A 21,566-nucleotide genomic window follows, 5' to 3' on the forward strand; every position below is an offset into this window, starting at 1 on the left:
TCTCTTCCTTACACAACCATCTTCAGCTGAGTGGATGATCCTTCTCAGGATCCCACCATCACAGAAGCTAGCCTTCAGCCAACTCAGTTTGCTTCACATGATATCAGGAAATGGCTGAGCGCACTGGATATAGAAAAGGCTCCAGGCCCTGATGACATCTCGGCTGTAGTGCTAAAGACTTGTGCTCCAGGACTAGCTGCACCTCTAGCCAAGCTATTCTAGTACAACTACAACACTGGCACCTACCCGACAAAGTGGAAAATTGTCCAGGTATGCCCTATCCACAAAAAGCAGGACAAATCCAATCTTGCCAATTACCACCCCATCAATCTACTTCCAGTCATCAGCAAAGTGATGGATGGGGTCGTCAAACCTGCTCACCAGCGCTCAGTTTGGATTTTGTCAAGACCACTTGGCTCCAGACCTCATTACAGCCTTCATCCAAATGTGGACAAAAACTGAATTCCAGAGGTAATGTGAGAGACTGTCTGCCCTTGTCATCAAGGAGCCCTAGTAAAATTGAAGTCAGTGAAAATGGTATGCAGCCAAGAAGCAAAGCCACAGACAGTGACTATTGTCTTTAAGTATTATTTCTTTGCACTCTATGTAAACTACTTAATAAATCTAATATATATAACTATACCTGATATTATAACTAATATATACCTGTATCCATAAGAGTTTGTTGTAGTCACGGACAAGTCAGCCTTGTAGGATTAAATTTACCGTAAGGCTTTGCTTCTCGGCCTTGTACCATGTTTAACTGAGCTTACACATTATAGTTACTTTAACAATATTTGAAAGCATTATTACCTATCATAATCACTTCTAGTTAGGCTTATACATTTTAAGACATTACACCAAGCGTGAACTCTAATTACAGCGTTGCCTGCAAGCAGCAAGATCTGGACCAGAAACTTAACTGGACAAACTGCTGTAGTTACAAGAGCAGGTCAGAATCTGGGCTTTCTGCACTGGAAACCCACCTCCTGATTCCCCAAAGCCTTTCTACAAGGCACAAGTCAGGAGTGTAATGGAATACTCTTCACTTGCCTAGATAAGTGCAGCTCCAACAACAGTCGAAGCTTGACACCATCCAGGACAAAACAGCCCACTTGAATGGCACCCTATCCACTGCCTTAAACATTCACTCCCTCTAGCACTGGCACACTGTGGTTGCAATGTGCACGAGATACACTGCATCTTGCCATGGGTTTTTCGACAGTGCCATCCAAACCTATGACTTCTACCACCATGAAGAACAAGGGCAGCAGGCACATGGGAACACGACCACCTGTAAGTTCCCCTCCAAGTTTCTCGCCATCCTGACTTGGAAATATATTGCTGTTCTTCCATCATCACTGGGTAAATATTCTAGAACTCCCTACCTAACAGCACGATGTGTGTGCCTACACTGTATTTCCTGCAGTGGTTCAAGAAGGCAGTTCATCACCACAGTCTCGGGCAATTGCCAGCAACACCCATGTCCCATGAATACTAAAAAAAAACAACTTAATAAAACAGGCATGTTGTAGGAGTGTAATGCGTATTCATTTACAAAATTGTAAATTGCAATTTCTGCTTTTTAAAAAGATTGCAGTTGACTTTGTAGTTTGCTGCATTCATGGAAAAGACATGTGCTCCATTTCTTTCAAGCGCAGGTTCTAATTCAACAGCAAGAACCTGTTAGTTTTCACCAGTTGTTGGTATATAGTTCATAGCAAAGTATTTCTGTACTCCCCAGCAGTTACCCTGATGACATCATGCAATAAACATTTTGATGTATTGTGTTTAGTTTTCTTCAACATTTCCCCTTTACCTTAAGTAGTTTCCTTTGTACCCATTTCACTTCCTTTGTGACTTTAGTTTGCTCATATGTAATGAAATAAGTCTTGCAACCTTTGCACATCCATTCTATCACCCCTTCAGTGTGCCACTGGGACATGGGGTGAAAAACTCTATTGGCTCAAAGAATTAATTATCTGTTAAGTTAATCAAATATCTGTTTAGCAGATAAAGAGTAGAAAAATGTATCAGAATGTGTACCCAACAGAAAAATGAACAATGAAAATATTTTAAACAAATCGACCAGATACTAACACAAAATCAGTAACATTGCTCAAGTAATTTCTTCACACTTTTTTTAACCTGCTATTTTTCTTCACTTAGGTTAGAGTGTACAGTTAGAAATAATAATGCAAGAGTGCAAAAAAAACTCTCAATTCTGAAAAAATGTACATTCAATTAGTTATTAGAAATTCCTGCCCTTACATCTGGAGCTAGTTTCTTGTTCAAAATTTCACTTGAGCCTGAATGCTAAGATTTTGGATATTGTGCAGGTGTGTGTTGTACTTTTCATCATGTAACTGTGGAAGTACAATATCCACAGTCCGTGACAATAGCCAAATAGAAAAGATCTGGGAGTGATGGTGGTTTTCGTTACAGTACCCAGTCAGAAAAAATACAGTTGTGAAGGATGAGTGGTGGTTGTGCAGGGTTCACTTTATTCAGAATTTTACATAATGTAAGCCAATAAATAAAAATTCTCAGTTAATGGTGTTTGGGATTAGGATACTTGTGCTTTGCTGAGGGGAGCTGATGTTTGTAGTAGGGAAAGTTTGAGGCACTTTGAAAAGGAATTTGGCCAATATGGCTAGCATCAGCCATAGTCACGCATAAAGTCATGGTAAAGGACCCACCTCTTCAAGATACTGGTTATTGGATACTATGGAATATGTGCCTGGGAATTACTACTGATTTAGTACAAATTACAAATCGATTATGGGAAATAAGGGGAAAAGCAAGATCTGCATTTATATAGCGCTTTTCACAACAGCCAAATGTGTCAGCACTTTGCAGCCTATGAAGTACTTTTGAAGTGTAGTCACTTGTAGGAAATGCAACAGCCAGTTTGCGCACAGCAAACCCCCACAATTTGGCTTCCCACTTCCAATTTCTCTCATTCGTCTGTGGGTAAGATTCCGGACGCTAGCACCCAAATTTCTGTTGCGACCAGGTGAGAAAGGTGTCTAGGGGTCTTTTTGCTGTCTTCACGTGGTCTTATTGTAACAGGGTTTAATTTTAAACAGTGTTTTGAGCTCCCCCTTTGTGAATCCTTGTTCACAGCTTTCCAATTATAAAGCAAAGAAATGAGCACACCAGATTTTCTTTAGGTTTAAAGAAGAAAAGTGAAATTTATTAAACCTTAAACTCTAATAAGGTTAACACCTACAGATATACAACGCGCCCACACTAGCATGCACATGCGACGCACACGCAAATAGAGACAGAAAAGAGCAGAAGAAAAATAAAGTGGAGAGGTTTGAGGCAGTCTGTAAAAGGGGGTTTCTTGTTACTGTTTCTATGTTTCTAGCTCACCATAGAGTCCTTGATTGTAGACAGCTCTTACTTTTCGTTGGGGCCCAGTATTCTTCTTAAATGTTGTTCGCTGTAGGAAATTTTTCTCTCTTTGGGTTCGTATATCTTCAGTGGTTTCCAAAGCTGGTAAGAGCGAGATGAGAGCAGACCGGAGAGAGGTGTTCTCAGTCCAGGTGAAAACAGCCTTCTGATTTTCAATTCCCTGTTGAGAGCTTTTTGAATTTGGACTTCCAACAGTCAGCCAGGTGACCAAACTGGTCTGACCAAGTCCGTTTGTGTATTTGGCCATCTTAGCAGTTAACCTGGAATGCTAGCCTTTCCACCTTCAACGTCTGGTAATCAAAAGTCCATTGTGGATTAAATTGGAGCAGGGAATAGACCCTTTGTCCTTTGAAGTACTGTCTGTGGACATGCTAATGTCTCTGTCCAGCCAAAGTCTCCAATTCTTTAAAAATAATTTTTTCTTCATCAGTTTAAAATCAATGTTCATATGGCGAAATTAATTTTCTTCATTCTTGGCAGGTGGGGGGCTTGCCTGACACATGGGATCTTCTACATTTACCTGAGAGGGCAGATAGATCTTTGGTTTAATGACTCATCTAAAAGACAGCACCTCCAACAGTGCAGCACTGTCTCAATACTGTACTAGAGTTTCAACCTCGATTTTTGTGTTCAAGTCCTGGAGTGGGACTTGAGCCCGAACCTTGTGGCTCAGAGGCAAGAGTGCTGCTGGCTGAGCCATGATTCGCACAAAGATAAGGGAAGAAAATATATCCTTTTAAAAATAAGGGGGTGCCCGTTTAAGACAGAGATGAGAAATCTTTTCTCTGAGGGTCATGAGTCTTTGGAACACTCTTCCTCAAAAGGCAGTGGAAGCTGAGTCTTTAAATATTTTTAAGGCAGAGGTAGATAGATTCTTGATGAGCAAGGGGGTGAAAGGTTATTCAGGGTAAGCGGGAATGTGGAATCAAGGTTACAATCAGATCAGCTGTGATCTTATTGAATGGCAGAGCAAGCTCGAGGGGCCAAGTGGCCTACTCCTGCTCCTAATTAGTTTGTTCGTATCATGTAAGTAACTAAGAAAGGTTTCGAGGATAGACATCTAAAGCACTTGCATCTTTAGTACATACTGCAAATTCACCCTGGGCGGTAGAACCAAATGTACATACTTTTTGATGAGAATAAATGTTTTGGGGAGGGAAGAACAAAATTACTTGCATCTTGGGTAAATTTTATAACATGTAGGTAAACAGTATTATAACTATACTTGGGATATCTGTATCTTACAGTACCAGTATGAAATATATTTACCTTCTTATCAGTTGCCAATAAATCACTTAATTAAAGGCAGGTTTAAGCTGCAACTTAAGTCCAGAAGGCTGTAGACTCAATGAGTTCAGCAATTTCAGAGCATGACTTTTTTTTATATGTTTTATTTTTTTTAACCATGTGCCTGTCTTAAACTTGTTTTTCATTTTGTGCTTTTGGACTGAGCTGCTCATTATTCTGCCATTAACACACTCTCTGGATTAATGCTTTATCTTTTACTACAACTGTTAGCACTCTCTTTGCTTTTGTTCCATGGCCTCTGTCATTTAATCTCTCCTGCCTCTGCCCTATCACACATCTTTCCTTTTGTACTTCTCCACCACCACCCACCCACCCCCCACGCCATCTCAAAGCCTATTATATTTCTAACCTTTGCCAATTCTGATGAAAGGTCACAGACCTGTTAACTTTGTTTCTCTCTCCACAGATGCAGCCAGACCTGCTGAGTATTTCCAGCACTTTCTTTATTTCAGTGTTTAAATTCTGGCAATACCGTGCAGTGAGAAAATAAAAAATAACATAACTTTTTGTTTTCTAGTTTTACTTTCATTTTTAGATTTCATGCTCTCTTTTGTAATCTTTTTGTTTGTCTCCATTTAATTAATATATTTTACCTGAATAAGTGTACACCTCAGTTTATTATTAAACCATACATCACCTGTCTCCTAATACAAATGGCACATGTAGAGTGTCCCTTTGCTGCCTGTGAATTTCTCAAAATCCACACCATTCTACCAGAGTTACTAAAACTGTCAGAAGATGGAAAATTGCATCCTGTAACCTCATAATAGGAGTAGGCAATTCAGGCCTTTGAGGCTGTTCAGCTAATCAGTTACATCATGGCGGATTTGTACTAGTTGGAATCATAAGAATCATAAGCATAAGAGCAGGAGTAGGCCATGTGGCCCCTTGAGCCTGCTGCACCATTCAATATTATGGCTGATCAGATTGTGGCCTTAACTCGACTTTTCTGCCTCCGCCCCCCCCCCCACTTTTAACCCTTGAATCCCATGTAGATAAAAAAAAAATCTGTCTAATTGAGCCTTGAACATATTCAATGACCCAACCTCCATTGCTCTCTGGGGAAGAGAATTCTAAAGATTAACGACCCTCTGAGAAGAAATTCCTCCTCATCTCCGTCTTAAATAGGAGACCCCTTATTTTGAAACTGTGCCCCCTAATTCTAGATTCCTCCATGAAACATCCTCTCAGCAACTACCCTGTCAAGCCCCCTCAGAATCTTATATGTTTCAATAAGATCACCTCTCATTCTTCTAAACTCCAATGAGTATAGGCCCATCCTACTTAACCTTTCCTCATAAGACAACCCCCTTCATCCCAGGAATCAGCCTACTGAACCTTCTCTGAACTGCTTCCAATGCAAGTATATCCCTCCTTAAGTAAGGAGACCAAAACTGTACACAGTACTCTAGGTGTGGTCTCACCAATGCCCTGTACAGTTGTAGCAAGACTTCCCTACTTTTATACTCCAAGGTCCCACATAGCAGACTGGTTTAAAAAAAAAAGCCCATGGGATCCAGGAAAATATAGCACGCTAGGTACAAAATTGGCTCAGTGGCAGGAAACAAAGGGTAATTGTTAACGGGTGTTTTTGCGTTTGGAAGTCTGTTTCCAGTGGCATTCCACAGAGCTCAGTACTAGGTCCCCTGCTTTTTGTGCTATATATTAACGATTTGGATGTAAACGTAGGGGGCATGATCAAGAAGTTAGCAGACGACACGCAAATTGCCGTGTGGTTGATAGCAAGAAGGATAGCTGTAGGCTGCAGGAAGATATCAATGGACTGGTCAGGTGGGCAGAAAAGTGGCAAATGGAATTCAGCTTGAAGGAGTGCGAGGTGATGCATTTGGGAAGGTCACACAAGGCATAGGAATACAGAATTAATGGGAGAATACTGAGAGATGTAGGGGAAGTGAGGGACCTTGTAGTGAATATCCACAGATCCATGAAGGTAGCAGGACGGGTCGATAAGATGGCTAAGAATGCATATGGAATTCTTTCCTTTATTAGCCAAGGTATGAAATATAAGAGCAGGGAAGTTATGCTGGAACTGTATAAATCGTTAGTTAGGCTACAACTTGAGTACTGTGTGCAGTTCTGGTCACCTCATTACATAAAGGATTTAATTGCACCAGTGAGTCAACAGAGGAAATTTACAAGGATATTACCGGGACTGGAAAAATGCAGCTATGAGGAAAGATTTGATAGGCTGGACTTGTTCTCCTTGGAACAGAGGAGGCTGAGGGGAAATTTGATTGAAATATATGAAATTGTGAGGGGCCTGGATAGAGTGGAGGTGAAGGGCCTGTTTACTTTCGCAGAGAGATCAGTGATTAGGGGGCATAAATTTAAAGTGATTAGTAGAAAGATTAGAGGGTGGTAGGGGTTTGGAACTCACTGCCTGAAAGGGTAGTAGAAGCAGAAACCCTCAACTCATTTAAAAGGTGTCTGAACATGCACCTCGAGTGCTGTAACCTGCAGGGCTGTGGACCAAATACTGGAAGATGCGATTAGGCTGGGTGGCTCATTTTTTGGCTGGCGCAGACACGATGGGCCAAGTGGCCTCTTTCTGTGTCATAAACATTCTATGATTCTATTCCCCTTGCCAACATTCCATTTGCCTTCCTGATCACTTGCTCTACCTGCATGCTAACTTTTTGTGATTTATATACAAAGACACCTAGATCCCTCTGCCCCACAGCATTCTGCAGTCTCTCTCCATGTAAATAATATTCCGCTTTTCTATCCTTCCTGCCAAAGTGAACAACTTCACATTTTCCCACATTGTACTCCATCTGCCAAATTTTTGCCCACTCACTTAACCTATCTATAGCTCTTTGCAGACACTGTGTCCTCCTCACAACTTCCTTTCCTACCTATCTTTGTATCATTTGAGGGCTGTGTTTGCTGACAACACAACCACTAGGTGGCACTGCAGTCACATACACAAATGCAGCCTGTGCCACTAAAATGTCTCAGTCTGCGACATTCAGACAGCTGCCAGGACTAAAGATGGCACTGCTCAAATAATCACACAAAGGCAACGTAACACATGGCAGCACACAATGGCTGGAGAGAGCGAGTGGGCCAGGGAGGGAGTGAGTGAGGGGGGAGAGGAGAGCGCACCCGCCACCACCAAGGTCTTCGGCCGCTCTCTCCCCGCTTCCCCCACCCCCGCTCTCTCCCCGCTTCCCCCACCCCTGCTGTCTCCCCGCGTTACGCAATGACATCATCTGCGCATGTGCCAACCAGTCCTGGCAATGTGGAACGCAGCGCATGCGCAGAGTGCAGGAGCCCGTCTGCACATGTGCGTAGTTTCGCGCAGTCTGATGATGTCAGCTGCCGGCTGTGTTGTCAAGAATCACTTTGAATCCAAATACACGACATCTACCGGTTCCCTTTTATCCTCCCTGCTTGTTACATCCTCAAAGAACCCTAATAAATTTATCAAACACTATTTCCCTTTCATAAAATCATGTTGACTCTGCATGATTGCATTATGATTTTCAAAAGGTCCTGCTACTATTTCCTTAATAATGGATTCTAGCATTTTCCCATGACAGATTTTAGGCTAACTGGCTTATAGTTTCCTGCTTTTTGTCTCCCTCCTTTCTTGAATAGAGGGGTTACATTTGCTGTTTTCCAATCTGCTGGGACCCTTCCAGAATGTAGGAAATTTTGGAAGATTACAACCGATGCATCTACTATCTCTGCAGCCACTTCTTTAAGGACCCTAGGATGCAGGCCATCAGGTCCAGAGAATGTGCCAGCCTTTAGTTTCATTAGTTTTCCTAGTACTTTTTCTCTGGTGATGCTAATTATTTTAAGTTCCTCCTTCCCTTTTGCCCCTTGATTTTCTACTATCCTTGTGTCTTCTTGCATTAAGACAGATATAAAATATTTTTTCAAAATCTCTGCCATTTCCTTGTTTCTCTTTATTAATTCCCCAGTCTCATCCACTAGGGGACCAACATTTATTTTAGGTACTCTATTCCTTTTTATATACTTTCAGAAGCTCTTACTGTCTGTTTTTATATTCCTTGCTGGTTTACTCTCATATTCTAATTTCTCCCTCTTTTTTTTTTAAGTCATCCGTTGCTGGTTTGTAAACATTTTCACAACTTTCTGGTCTACCACTAATCTTCGCAGCCTCTTCTTTCAATTTGATACAATCCTTAACTTCCTTAGTTAGCCACAGATGGCGCATCCTTCCCATAGAGTCTTTTGTATCTCTTGTTGAGAGTTATGAAATACCTTCTTAAAAATCTGCCATTGGTTACCTACCATCTCGCCTTTTAACCTGTTTTTCTTGCCCACTTTAGCCAACTCTGTCTTCATACCCTTGTAATTGCCTATAATTAAGTTTAAGACACTAGTTACAGACCCAAATTTCTCACCCTCAAACTGAATGTGAAATTCATCATGTTATGATCACTTTTGCCCAGAGGATGCTTTGCTATGAGGTAATTTATTAATCCTGTCTCATTACACATTAGCAAGTCTAAAATAGCCTGCTCCTGGGTTGGTTCCAGAATGTATTGTTTTGAGAAACTGTCCTTAATACACTCTACGAACTTATCCTCCAGGCTTCCTTTGCTAGATAAATTACTCCGATTTATACGAAGATCAAAATTGCCCATGATTAACAAGCCCCCGTTATTGCTTGATTTATATTGTGTTCTACAGTGCCGTTACTCTTGGGCCTATAAACTACTCCAACCAGTGACTTTTCTTTGCTGTTTCTTATCTCCACCCAAATTGATTCTGCATCTTAATTTTCCAAACCAAGATTGTTTCTCACTACAGTACTGATCTCATCCCTTGTTAACAGAGCTACCCCACCTCCTTTTCCTTTCTCTTATCCTTATTAAATGTCAAATACTCTTGAATGCTTAGTTCCCAGCCTTGGTCACCTTGCAACCATGTCTCTGTAGTGGCTACCATAATCATACCCATTTACTTCTATTTGTGCTATTAATTCATCCATCTTGTTACGAATGCTGCATGCATTCAGATAAAGAGCCTTTAATTCTGTCTTTTTACCATTTTTCCCTACTCTGATCTTATTTGCTGGTGCACTCATGTTTGTACCCTCTGTCCCTTCCTGTCACACTCTGATAATCATTACCCTACACTATTGCCTTGTCCTTTTTCATTAACTTTCTAAATTACTCCTCACCAGAATCCTCCCTCCCCCCACTATTCTGTTTTAAGTCTTCTTTACAGCCCTAGTTATTCGATTCGCCAGAACACTGGTCCCAGTGCGGTTCAGATGAAGGCTGTCCCAACGGTACAGCTTCCTCTTTCCCCAATACTGGTACCAATGCTCCATGAATCGAAATCCATTTCTGCCACACCAATCTTTGAGCCATGCATTCAACTCTCTGATCTTATTTATCCTATGCCAATTTGCTCATTGATTAATAAATATCTTTGTGGTTCTGCTTTTTAATTTAGCCCCACCTGCTCACTCACTCAGCAGAACATCTTTCTTAGTCTTATCTATGTCGTTAGTACCCATATGGACCATGAGAGCTGTATCCTTCCCCTCCCATTCCAAGTTCCTCTCCAGCCCCAAGGAACTGTCCTTAATCTTGGCACCAGACAGGCAACACAGCCTTCAGGGCTCATGCTGTCAGCTGCAGAGAACAATATCTATCCCCGTAAACAATACTGTCCCCTGCTACTACTACATTACTTTTTCCCCATAATACTATGGTCAGTTTGGTCAGCCTCCCTGCAGTCTTTTGGATGAGATATTAAACCATGGCCCTGTGTGCCTTCTAAGGTGGATGTAAAAGAGGAGAAGCATGTGAGTGAGTCCTCCCAGTGTCCTGACTAATATTTATCCCTCAACCAATACCATTAAAACCGATGATCTCGTCGTTATCTCATTGCTGTTTATGGGATCCTGCAATTTTTGTAAATTGGCTGCCACATTTCCCAAATTACAACAGTGACTACAGTTAAAGTATTCATTGGTTAGGTGGAATTATGGGTTGGAGAAGAACATTCTAGCCCCATCTCTGACTTGCAGTCCTGTCTAGAAAGGATTCTCTCTGGAAGTGCAATCTCACGAAATTTGTGCGATTTGGTTACAAAGAACAAAGAACAGTACAGCACAGGAACAGGCCATTCGGCCCTCCAAGCCTGTGCCGATCTTGATGCCTGCCTGAACTAAAACCTTCTGCACTTCCAGGGACCGTATCCCTCTATTCCCATCCTATTCATGTATTTGTCAAGATGCCTCTTAAATGTCATTATCGTACCTGCTTCCACCATCTCCCCCGGCAGCAAGTTCCAGGCACTCACCACCCTCTGTGTAAAGAACTTGCCTTGCACATCCCCTCTAAACTTTGCCCCTCTCACCTTAAACCTATGTCCTCTAGCAACTGACTGTTCCACCCTGGGAAAAAGCTTCTGAATATCCACTCTGTCCATGCCGCTCATAACTTGGTAATCCTCTATCATGTCTCCCCCTCCACCTCCGTCGTTCCAGTGAAAACAATCAGTGTTTATCCAACCTCTCCTCATAGCTAATGCCCTCCAGACCAGGCAACATCCTGGTAAACCTCTTCTGTACCCTCTCCAAAGCCTCCACATCCTTCTGGTAGTGTGGCGACCAGAATTGCACGCAATATTCTAAGTGTGGCCTGACTAAAGTTCTGTACATCTGCAGCATGACTTGCCAATTTTCATTCTCTATGCCCCAACCGATGAAGGCAAGCATGCCGTATGCCTTCTTGACTACCTTATCCACCTGCGTTGCCACTTTGTGACCTGTGGACCTGTACGCCCAGATCTCTCTGCCTGTCAATACTCCTAAGGGTTCTGCCATTTACTGTATACTTCCCACCTGCATTAGATCTTCCAAAATGCATTACCTCACATTTGTCCGGATTAAACTCCATCTGCCATTTCTCCGCCCAAGTCTCAACCGATCTATATCCTGCTGTATCCTCTGACAATCCTCATCACTATCCGCAACTCCACCAACTTTTGTGTCGTCCGCAAACTTACTATCAGACCAGCTACATTTTCCTCAATCATTTATATATACTACAAAGAGCAAAGGTCCCAGTACTGATCCCTGCGGAACACCACTAGTCACATCCCTCCATTCAGAAAAGCACCCTTCCACTGCTACCCTCTGTCTTCCATGACAGAGCCAGTTCTGTATCCATCTTGCCAGCTCACCTCTGATCCCATGTGACTTCACCTTTTGTACCGGTCTGCCATGAGGGACCTTGTCAAAGGCTTTACTGAAGTCTATATAGATAACATCCACTGCCCTTCCTTCATCAATCATCTTTGTCACTTCCTCAAAAAACTCCATCAAATTAGTGAGACACAACCTCCCCTTCACAAAACCATGCTGCCTCTCGCTAATAAGTTTGTTTGTTTCCAAATGGGAGTAAATCCTGTCCCGAAGAATCCTCACTAATAATTTCCCTACCACTGACATAAGACTCACCGGCCTATAATTTCCTGGATTATCCTTGCTACCCATCTTAAACAAAGGAACAACATTGGCTATTCTCCAGTCCTCTGGGACCTGACCTGTAGCCAATGAGGATGCAAAGATTTCTGTCAAGGCCCCAGCAATTTCTTCCCTTGCCTCCCTTAGTATTCTGGGGCAGATCCCATCAGGCCCTGGGGACTTATCTACCTTAATGCTTTGCAAGACACCCAAGACCTCCTCCTTTTTGATGATGAGATGACTGAGAATATCTACACTCCCTTCCCTAGGCTCATCATCCACCAAGTCCTTCTCTTTGGTGAATACTGATGCAAAGTACTCATTTAGTACCTCGCCCATTTCCTCTGGCTCCACACACAGATTCCCTTCTCTGTCCTTGAGCGGGCCAACCCTTTCACTAGTTACCCTCTTGCTCTTTATATACGTATAAAAAGCCTTGGGATTATCCTTAATCCTGTTTGCCAATGACTTTTCATGACCCCTTTTAGCCCTCCTGACTCCTTGCTTAAGTTCCTTTCTACTGTCTTTATATTCCTCAAGGGATTAGTCTGTTCCTAGCCTTCCAGCCCTTACGAATGTTTCCTTTTTCTTTTTGACGAGGCTCACAATATCCCGCAGTATCCAAGGTTCCCGAAACTTGCCAAACTTATCCTTCTTCCTCACAGGAACATGCTGGTCCTGGATTCTAATCAACTGACATTTGAAAGACTCCCACATGTCAGATGTTGATTTATCCTCAAACAGCCGCCCCCAATCTAAATTCTTCAGTTCCTGCCTAATATTGTTATAATTAGCCTTCCCCCAATTTAGCACCTTCACCTGAGGACTACTCTTATCCTTATCCACAAGTACCTTTAAAACTTATGGAATTATGGTCACTGTTCCCGAAATGCTCCCCTACTGAAACTTCCACCACCTGGCCGGGCTCATTCCCCAATACCAGGTCCAGTACGGCCCCATCCCTAGTTGGACTATCTACATATTGTTTCAAGAAGCCCTCCTGGATGCTCCTTACACATTCTGCCCCATCCAAGCCCCTAGCACTAAGTGAGTCCCAGTCAATATAGGGGAAGTTAAAATCACCCACCACTACAACCCTGTTACCTTTACATCTTTCCAAAATCTGTCTACATATCTGCTCCTCTACCTCCCGCTGGCTGTTGGGAGGCCTGTAGAAAACCCTCAACATCGTGACTGCACCCTTCCTATTCCTGAGCTCCAGCCATATTGCCTCGCTGCAAGACCCCTCCGAGGTGTCCTCCCGCAGTACAGCTGTGATATTCTCCTTAACAAGTAATGCAACTCCCCCACCCCTTTTACATCCCCCTCTATCCCGCCTGAAGCTTCTAAATCCTGGAACATTTAGCTGCCAATCCTGTCCTTCCCTCAACCAAGTCTCTGTAATAGCAACAACATCATAGTTCCAAGTACTATTCCAAGCTCTTTCATCTGCCTTACCTGTTATACTTCTCGCATTGAAACAAATGCACTTCAGACCACCAGTCCCGCTGTGCTCCGCAACATCTCCCTGCCTGCTCTTCCTCTTAGTCTTACTGGCCTTATTTACTAGTTCCCCCTCATTTATTTCACTTGCTGTCCTACTGCTCTGGTTTCCATCCCCCTGCCACACTAGTTTAAACCCTCCCGAGTGACGCTAGCAAACCTCGCAGCCAGGATATTTGTGCCCTTCCAGTTTAGATGCCACCCATCCTTCTTGTACAGGTCCCATCTGTCCCTGAAGAGATCCCAATGGTCCAGATATCTGAAACTCTCCCTTCTACACCAGCTGTTCAGCCATGTGTTTAGCTGCACTATCTTCCTATTTCTAGCCTCACTGGCACGTGGCACAGGGAGTAATCCCGAGATTACAACCCTAGAGGTCCTGTCTTTTAACTTTCTACCTAACTCCCTAAACTCCCCCTGCAGGACCTCGTTACTCTTCCTGCCTATGTCATTGGTACCGATGTGTACCACAACCTCTGGCTGTTCACCCTCCCCCTTCAGAATGCCCCCTGTCCGTTCAGAGACATTCTTGACCCTGGCACCAGGGAGGCAACATACCATCCTGGAGTCTCTTTCACATCCACAGAAGCGCCTATCTGTGCCCCTGACTATAGAGTCACCTATAACTATTGCTCTTCTGCGCTTTGTCCCTCCCTGTTGAACAACAGTGCCAGCCATGGTGCCACTGCTCTGGCTGCTGCTGTTTTTCCCTGATAGGCCATCCCCCCCAACAGTATCCAAAACGGTATACTTGTTAGGGGGATAGCCATAGGGGATTCCTGCACTGACTGCCTACCCCTTCTCGCGGTCACCCGTCTATCTGCCTGCACCTTGGGTGTAACCACTTCTCTAAAACTCCTGTCTATGACGCTCTCTGCCACCTGCATGCTCCTAAGTGCATCCAGTTGCCTCTCCAACCGATCCATGCGGTCTGTGAGGAGCTGCAACTGGGTACACTTCCTGCAGATGTAGTCGTCCAGAACGCTGGAAGCGTCACGGACCTCCCACATCTCACAGGTGAAGCACTTCACCCCTCTAACTGACATTTCTGGCACAAATTAATAAATTAATTTAAGATAAATAAATACTTATTAAATCCTTACTAAATTGTTATAACTATATGGTCCCTAGTGCTAGATTCCTACTATAAATATTAAATGCTAACTAAATATAGTAATCTCCTCCCTCTGGTTTAGTTACTCTACTTATTTATTAGTTAATTAGGGTTTTAATCAATTTTTATCAATGTTTTATTTTCAAATTCAGTAAAACAAAATTCCCTACCAGCCAATCAGGTCACAGCTTTCCTGTGACGTCACTTTCAGCTTTTTTTTTTTACCAGAGGTAAGTTTTTTTTATATACTTACCGGTCCGGAACTCTGCCCTCCAAGTCTTCTCCCAGTCAGCTGTGCTCTTTGGAAGCTCTGAGCTCCCCTCTCTCTCAGGACAGGTAGGAAATGAAAAGAGCTCCTCGCTCCCTCCTTACCGAACTTCCTCACTTACCAAACTTCCACTGTAGCACTCTATTACAACCCAAGTCAGCACTCCAATGCAAACAAAGTCAGCACTGTAAGATGGCTCACTTTTATACTGACTCACTCTAGCCCCTGAAAACTGGTTTAAACCAATTCTCTAATTAACAAGGTGCAGCTGCAAGCAGAGCCTAAGTGAAAAAGCTGGTCTAAAACTCACCTTCCCCAACCCTAACAGCAACTGTAAAGTTGATCTGCTAAATAAAAGACATTAGATTTAAGATAAAATTAACCCTTATCTTGACAAATATATGAATAGGAAGGGAATAGAGGGATATGGGCCCCGGAAGTGCAGAAGGTGTTAGTTTCAGCAGGCATCAAGATCGGCGCAGGCTTGGAGGGCCGAATGGCCTGTTCCTGTGCTGTGCTGTACTGTACTGTTCTTTGTTCTTAATTATCCTCACTTACCAAACTTCCACTGTAGCACTCTACTGCAACACAAGTCAGCACTCCAGTGAAAGGTACTTAGGATTTTGCCTGATAAAGCTTCCAGCAAGGATCTAATGAACGTCTGTGTAAATTACTTGGACTGTTAAATGATATATGCGGGGTAATGTTATTTAAAGAATAAGGAATATTCCACAAGGTAGGTAATTGTTTTTCTCTGTTTTAAAACTCAGCTTTCTCTTACTGATTGTTGCCTTGGGTAGTTCTTTCTCTGTTAAAAGCACAATAAATGTAAGTTGTTGAATTCTGAGCATTCACGTATAACAGTTAATTGCTGTATATAAAAAAAAAACTTAATAGATCCAGCTGATTACATAAACAAATATAAATAAGATTTTTTTAAAAATAAGTATATAAACAATCTTGATATGTTGTAGAGGCTGTGAAACTTCCAAGTGCACCCAAAATGAGTGCAAGGTCATTGCAGCTTTGGGTTATCAGTTCAGTTTTTATCTGTCTTGTGTTTAATGTAGCCTCCTTTCTTATACCTTCTAGGGTCTAAATATGGAACTGGCTAATCATGGTCTAATCCTGCTACAACAACTCAATGCCCAGCGAGAGTTTGGCTTCCTGTGCGACTGCACAGTGGCTATAGGTGATGTCTATTTCAAGGCACATAAAGCAGTCCTTGCCTCTTTCTCCAATTACTTCAAAATGCTTTTTATCCATCAAACCAGGTAATGCTTGGACTCAGATTTTAAACTGAAAAAAAAATATTGCACCTGTTGTGATTTGCACAAATCTATTTTTCTTCTTATTGCATCTTCTATACCCCACTGGGTTTTCCCAGAACAGGAATGTTCTAAAACACGAAAATGTTACAGATGCAATCCTCTTTTAAGACATTTTGACATAATGGCACCAGCCTGTCAGCCATGTGACTGCTTCCCCTCACTTGCAAGGTGACGGGTGCATTCTGCCGACAGAACATTATTCCCCAAGTGACAAAAATATCCCTCTTCAACTATGTTTTGCTTTGTTTAACCTTAAAGTGACTTCTGTTATAGTTGATTCTTTTTGTCCTATTTTCTGCCTCTGCTAGTCTGAAGATACTTTTTAATATTTTTCCACAGTGACTGTGTCCGACTGAAACCAACAGATATTCAGCCAGATATCTTTAGCTACCTCCTGCATTTAATGTACACTGGGAAGATGGCTCCTCAGATTATTGATCCTGTGCGTCTTGAGCAGGGGATTAAGTTCCTGCATGCATACCCATTGGTTCAGGAAGCCAGCTTAGCCAGCCATGGAGCCATACCTCGTCCTGATCAGGTTTTCGCATGGACATCTTCACTCTATGGCATCCAGATTGCAGATAATCAAACCACACCTCAGAGTAGGTTATCGACAGCAGGAGAAAAGTCTGGGCGAGAGCCAAGGTCACATACTCATTCTTCTCGGATGGAGCAAGAACGTGGTGCAGAAGGTAACCAACAGCATCCCCAGGGAGCACAGATACTCCAGCCCTCTCAGCATATTGGGCAGTCATCTATGGCACCTTTAGGCACACAACAAGGCTTGATTTCTCCAGCTGGTCCCCCAACAGCTGAAGAACGATGCGAGAATATCCCCCTGTTAGATGGGCAGCCCGGAATACATGCAATAGCTCATGTTAAGCCCAGTATTATGAAAAGGAATAGTGGTTTTCCAAAGTTTTATGTCTGTCATCTTTGTGGCAGAAGGTTCACTCTACGAAGTAGCCTGCGTGAGCACCTGCAGCTCCATACAGGAATGTCGCTTCCAGTTACCAACCCAGCAGGAATGAATATGCTGGGACAATTGGTAGAACCTGGGAAAGCTGCAAAAGATCCTGAGGAAATACCTGAAGCAGAAGTAATTAGCGATGGTGAGCTCCAACAGAAAAATGATTCACCAATGACAGATGGCCAACTGCAAGCAGAAACACCACCCCCATCAGACATTGCAGACATTGACAACATAGAGCTGGGGGATCAAGATAGGGAAGTAAAAAGGCGAAAATACGAATGCTCCATCTGTGGACGTAAATTCATCCAGAAAAGTCACTGGCGAGAGCATATGTATATTCACACAGGCAAACCATACAAGTGTAGTACCTGTGATAAAACATTCTGTAGGGCCAACCAGGCTGCCAGGCACGTGTGCCTTAACCAGAACTCTGATACCTATATGATGGTGGATAATAAGCAAGCAATGCTCACTGAAGGTTCTTCGGAAGAAACTAGCCAGTCACTAATGGATCCAGTGTACCTAGCGACAAACCAGTCAAACCAATCATACAAGTGCAATCTGTGTGATAAAAGCTTCTCAACTGCTAGTGAAGCTATTCGGCATTCATGCCAAAACCAGAACTCTGACACCTTTGTTTTGATGGAAGGCCAACCAACAGTTCAAGGGGAGGGCTCTTCAGAGGCTTGTGAAGTGACAGAAGCAAGCCAGTCACTGTCAGAAACAGTGCACAATGTGGAGGATGGTCAGGCTGTTTTAGTGGAATGAAAACTGTTCATTTACTCACTTTTCAATGTTTCTTATAATGTACAATTCAAAATTAATAGTCGTTCGATATAAGGATGTTAAAAGTTTATTTTCTAAATTAGTTCTGAGCTCTATTCTCTGATAAAAGCATGTCATTATTCAATATCCAAGGATCTTGTTACTTTTAAGATGAAAATTCAGGTGGCATAATTGTATCAGTCAGTCTTTGCACTAGAACTCAGACTAACCCCTGTCAATCATGAGTTGCTTTGGGACCAGGTTAGTATAAAGGAACCTGATGTGCATTGTTCTTTACCTGTACTGGTGTTGCCTGACGAGTACCTTCCTTGTAAAGTGGATCGAGTAGGAAATTAAATCACAGTATCCCAAATGCATAGAAGTTATCACATCATGATATGTATATGCTTCACTAAGCTATTTACTGCTCAGCCTCCCTAAACCAACTTCAGTCTCAAAGAAATAAGCAAACTCTGTTGAGCCCTTTGGATGTGTACTCAAACTAAAAGGTACCCAGTTTGAATAAAGCATTGGTGACTGACAGTTTCAAGGGGTAACAGCGCAGCAGTTGATATTCTGAGATTAAGTAAAAACTCCTGTTATCTCAAAAGAGGTGCAAGAGCTGTTGATAAATGTTCTTATGCTTCACTAATTATCAGCTGATCACTGAGTACACCCCACCTGTTGATTGTATATTGCCGCAAATAACGAATTATAAAACGATATGCAAACAGGCTACGGCATTGCTGAACCAATAATGAATCCAGAATATAGGTATACCCTAGGTTACATCATCATATGTATAATTCTCTCAAAAGTTGAACAATTCAGTCAATGTTATTGGCAAAGAAAAATGCATGATCCTGGGAGGGTGAAGATATTGCAGTAGCTCCTATGTCGACTCAAATGCCCTTCTAATGAGTGAATCATATATATGAAAAGTATTTCCTAGATAGAACTTGTTTGATATGGTATTAAATAAAAAGTGCTCACATATGGAAATTTTGTTTCTTAGATATTCGAGACCCATTTTCCAGTGTGATAGAACAAAGTTGTGCTCTGGTGCTCCACATTCTTCCCTATTCACTTGTATAACCTTGTTTTTAAACGTGTTCAGTGTAAAGCTGAATATCACTTTTACCTCACTTATTTACAATTTGCTCTTTGACATGTCTGTGTAATCTGCTTTCAAGCGTTTGGGGGGGCGGGTCTTAAAATTACATCTATGCATGCTGACTTCAAAATACAGTAGTAGTATTTGTAACTTTAACTTGTTTTACAGAAGTAGTAGATGCATTATTTATTCTGTGTTGTATGTCTTTATACGTTTTTAGAGTTCTTAATAAATACTGGGGGAAAAACTAAGCTGAAGAACAGCGAACCATAAAGAAAAGTAATCCATTTTCATTATATTCCATATTAACTGTATTGTAGACTCATAATCTGCAAAAATTAACATTGCTGTCAGAAGGGGGGGAAAAGGGGGTCTATGCTGTGAAAATAAACTTGTCACATTTGGTTTATTGATCAATATATTTACTAAGTGTGCACACGTACCAAAAATGTTGAGTGAGCTTTGAGAAATGTGTGCCCAAACAATTTTTTTCCCCAATTAGCCTATTTTTATTTGCTGATTAGTACACATGCTAACTTTATTCAGTTCTGTACTAGTCAGATTAGTTAGTACCAATCGTGTTAGAGTGCTCTTATTGTAGACATGCACTAAAAACCACTATCTGAAGTACATAGAATGAATAAGCATGATAAAATTAATCATTTTGTTTAAGTAAGTATCAATTGGTTTTGAAAGGGTACACCAGACTGGTATATTTGGAACTGTTAATTATTAATGCTAGTGTTACAAGATGCATCAAACCCCAAAATATTTTGTTTTACTGTTTATTATTTGCAGTTTTGTATCTCTATATAGTTATTTAACCATTTGTTGCTCAGTAAGCCCCCAGAAATATACTAAGGTATTGCAACTTAAATTCCTAAAACACAATAATGAAATTCCAAGAAATAATGTATGTAAATTGCTCTGTTACAAGTTTCGTATAGACTTATGGTAGGATTAATATTTGAAATAAAGTTCAACTGCCTTAAAATACTTAAAGCATAAACATGATGTTCAGTGTCAAATCTATTATTTGCATTAATTATGGTTCAAATAAAATGTAGATTTTTTTTGTAAATCAGTATTTTGTAAAGCATGTTTCAAGAGAGAAAATAATGTAGTTCAGTCTTGTAAAATGAGTCCCAGGTGAGGAAAGTACATTCCTTCATTCTAGTTAACAATAAGTAATACACTGTAGTATCCTTGACCAAAACAAATTAAGGGTTGGCCAGTTTAATTGAGGGCATAAACATTTTCTTTTGGCCCACAATGGCTCTTTTAAGATTATCTGATCGTGTTTTTAGATATTTGATAATAGCGAAGTCGAATTTTACTTGAATTTCAAATTGCAGAGGTTAAGTGCATTGTTTTCTGTGGCATCACCTGCAGTAGCGCTCCTTACCAGCATTGTCAAGATTTGAAATGCATTGTACAGTGTTGCCTTTTTTTAATGTAACTTTAAGTTGCTGCTCAAAAACTAGCCAGTTCACCTGTATAGTTGGGGTCTTATTTGACAAAGCATACATGCAGATTCCTATCCCTGCTGTATACAGTAATAGCCTACAGATTAATTAGAAAAGAGTCGTGCATGCCTTGTTGACTAAGTCACAGGGCTAAGCTTCAGCCTTACTTTTATTTCAATGACTTGTCATTTGTGTTTAGTCCTAAATGCGTAAACTGAATACACACCGCACCTGTATTTGTCTTGATTCCATGCCACAACTGTACTGTTAAATCAAAACCTTTGTTAGTTAATAACTGTATAATGTGTAATATAACGCTGCCAATACCAAAGACTTGAATAAAACGAGCTTGGTAGGAACTGGAAACATTGTTGTACTGTCTCGCTGAAATCTTTCTGCAATATGTTGTACTGATTACAGCTTTTCCACCTCTGGTACTTTTACCTGCCACCAAGTGAATAATGGTAATACAAGATCACCAGATAATTTTAGATGAGGCTCATTTTGATTCATCCACCCAGAGAGATGCTTCCCCTGCCCCCTCGAACTGGACACAGCATTCAAAGTACAATCTGACCAGAGCAGTTTTATGTTTGATCAGTATCTCATCTAACTTGTGTTCGGCATCCTATTGGCTTTGTTGGGTGCTACTGTGCATTGGTTGGACATGTTAACCATTGAGTCTACTGAGACTGCTATGCCTCTTTCACCTTCACCCTGAAGTATCTCAAAACCATCCATGGAGCACATGCGTGACTTTTTTTCTTCCTATGCATAGCACTTAAAGTAATTAGGAGAGCGAAGAGGGGGCATGTGTAGCACTT

General features: G+C 41.7%; 1 protein-coding gene across 1 annotated transcript in view; it reads left to right on the top strand.

Annotated features, from left to right (window-relative positions):
* The window catches only part of LOC137376264 (zinc finger and BTB domain-containing protein 2-like), a 48,875-nt gene extending 27,754 nt beyond the window's left edge, over positions 1–21,121 (top strand). Inside the window, exons 2-3 of the mRNA XM_068044460.1 lie at positions 16,186–16,367; positions 16,764–21,121. Of these exons, the coding sequence (XP_067900561.1) occupies positions 16,195–16,367; positions 16,764–18,165 (1,575 nt within the window). The 5' untranslated portion in view covers positions 16,186–16,194 and the 3' untranslated portion in view covers positions 18,166–21,121. The remainder of the gene's footprint in view (positions 1–16,185; positions 16,368–16,763) is intronic.
* The last annotated feature ends 445 nt before the right edge of the window (positions 21,122–21,566 follow it).

The sequence above is a fragment of the Heterodontus francisci genome, chromosome 13 (genome assembly GCF_036365525.1).
Source record: "Heterodontus francisci isolate sHetFra1 chromosome 13, sHetFra1.hap1, whole genome shotgun sequence".
Classification (NCBI taxonomy): Eukaryota; Metazoa; Chordata; class Chondrichthyes; order Heterodontiformes; family Heterodontidae; genus Heterodontus; species Heterodontus francisci.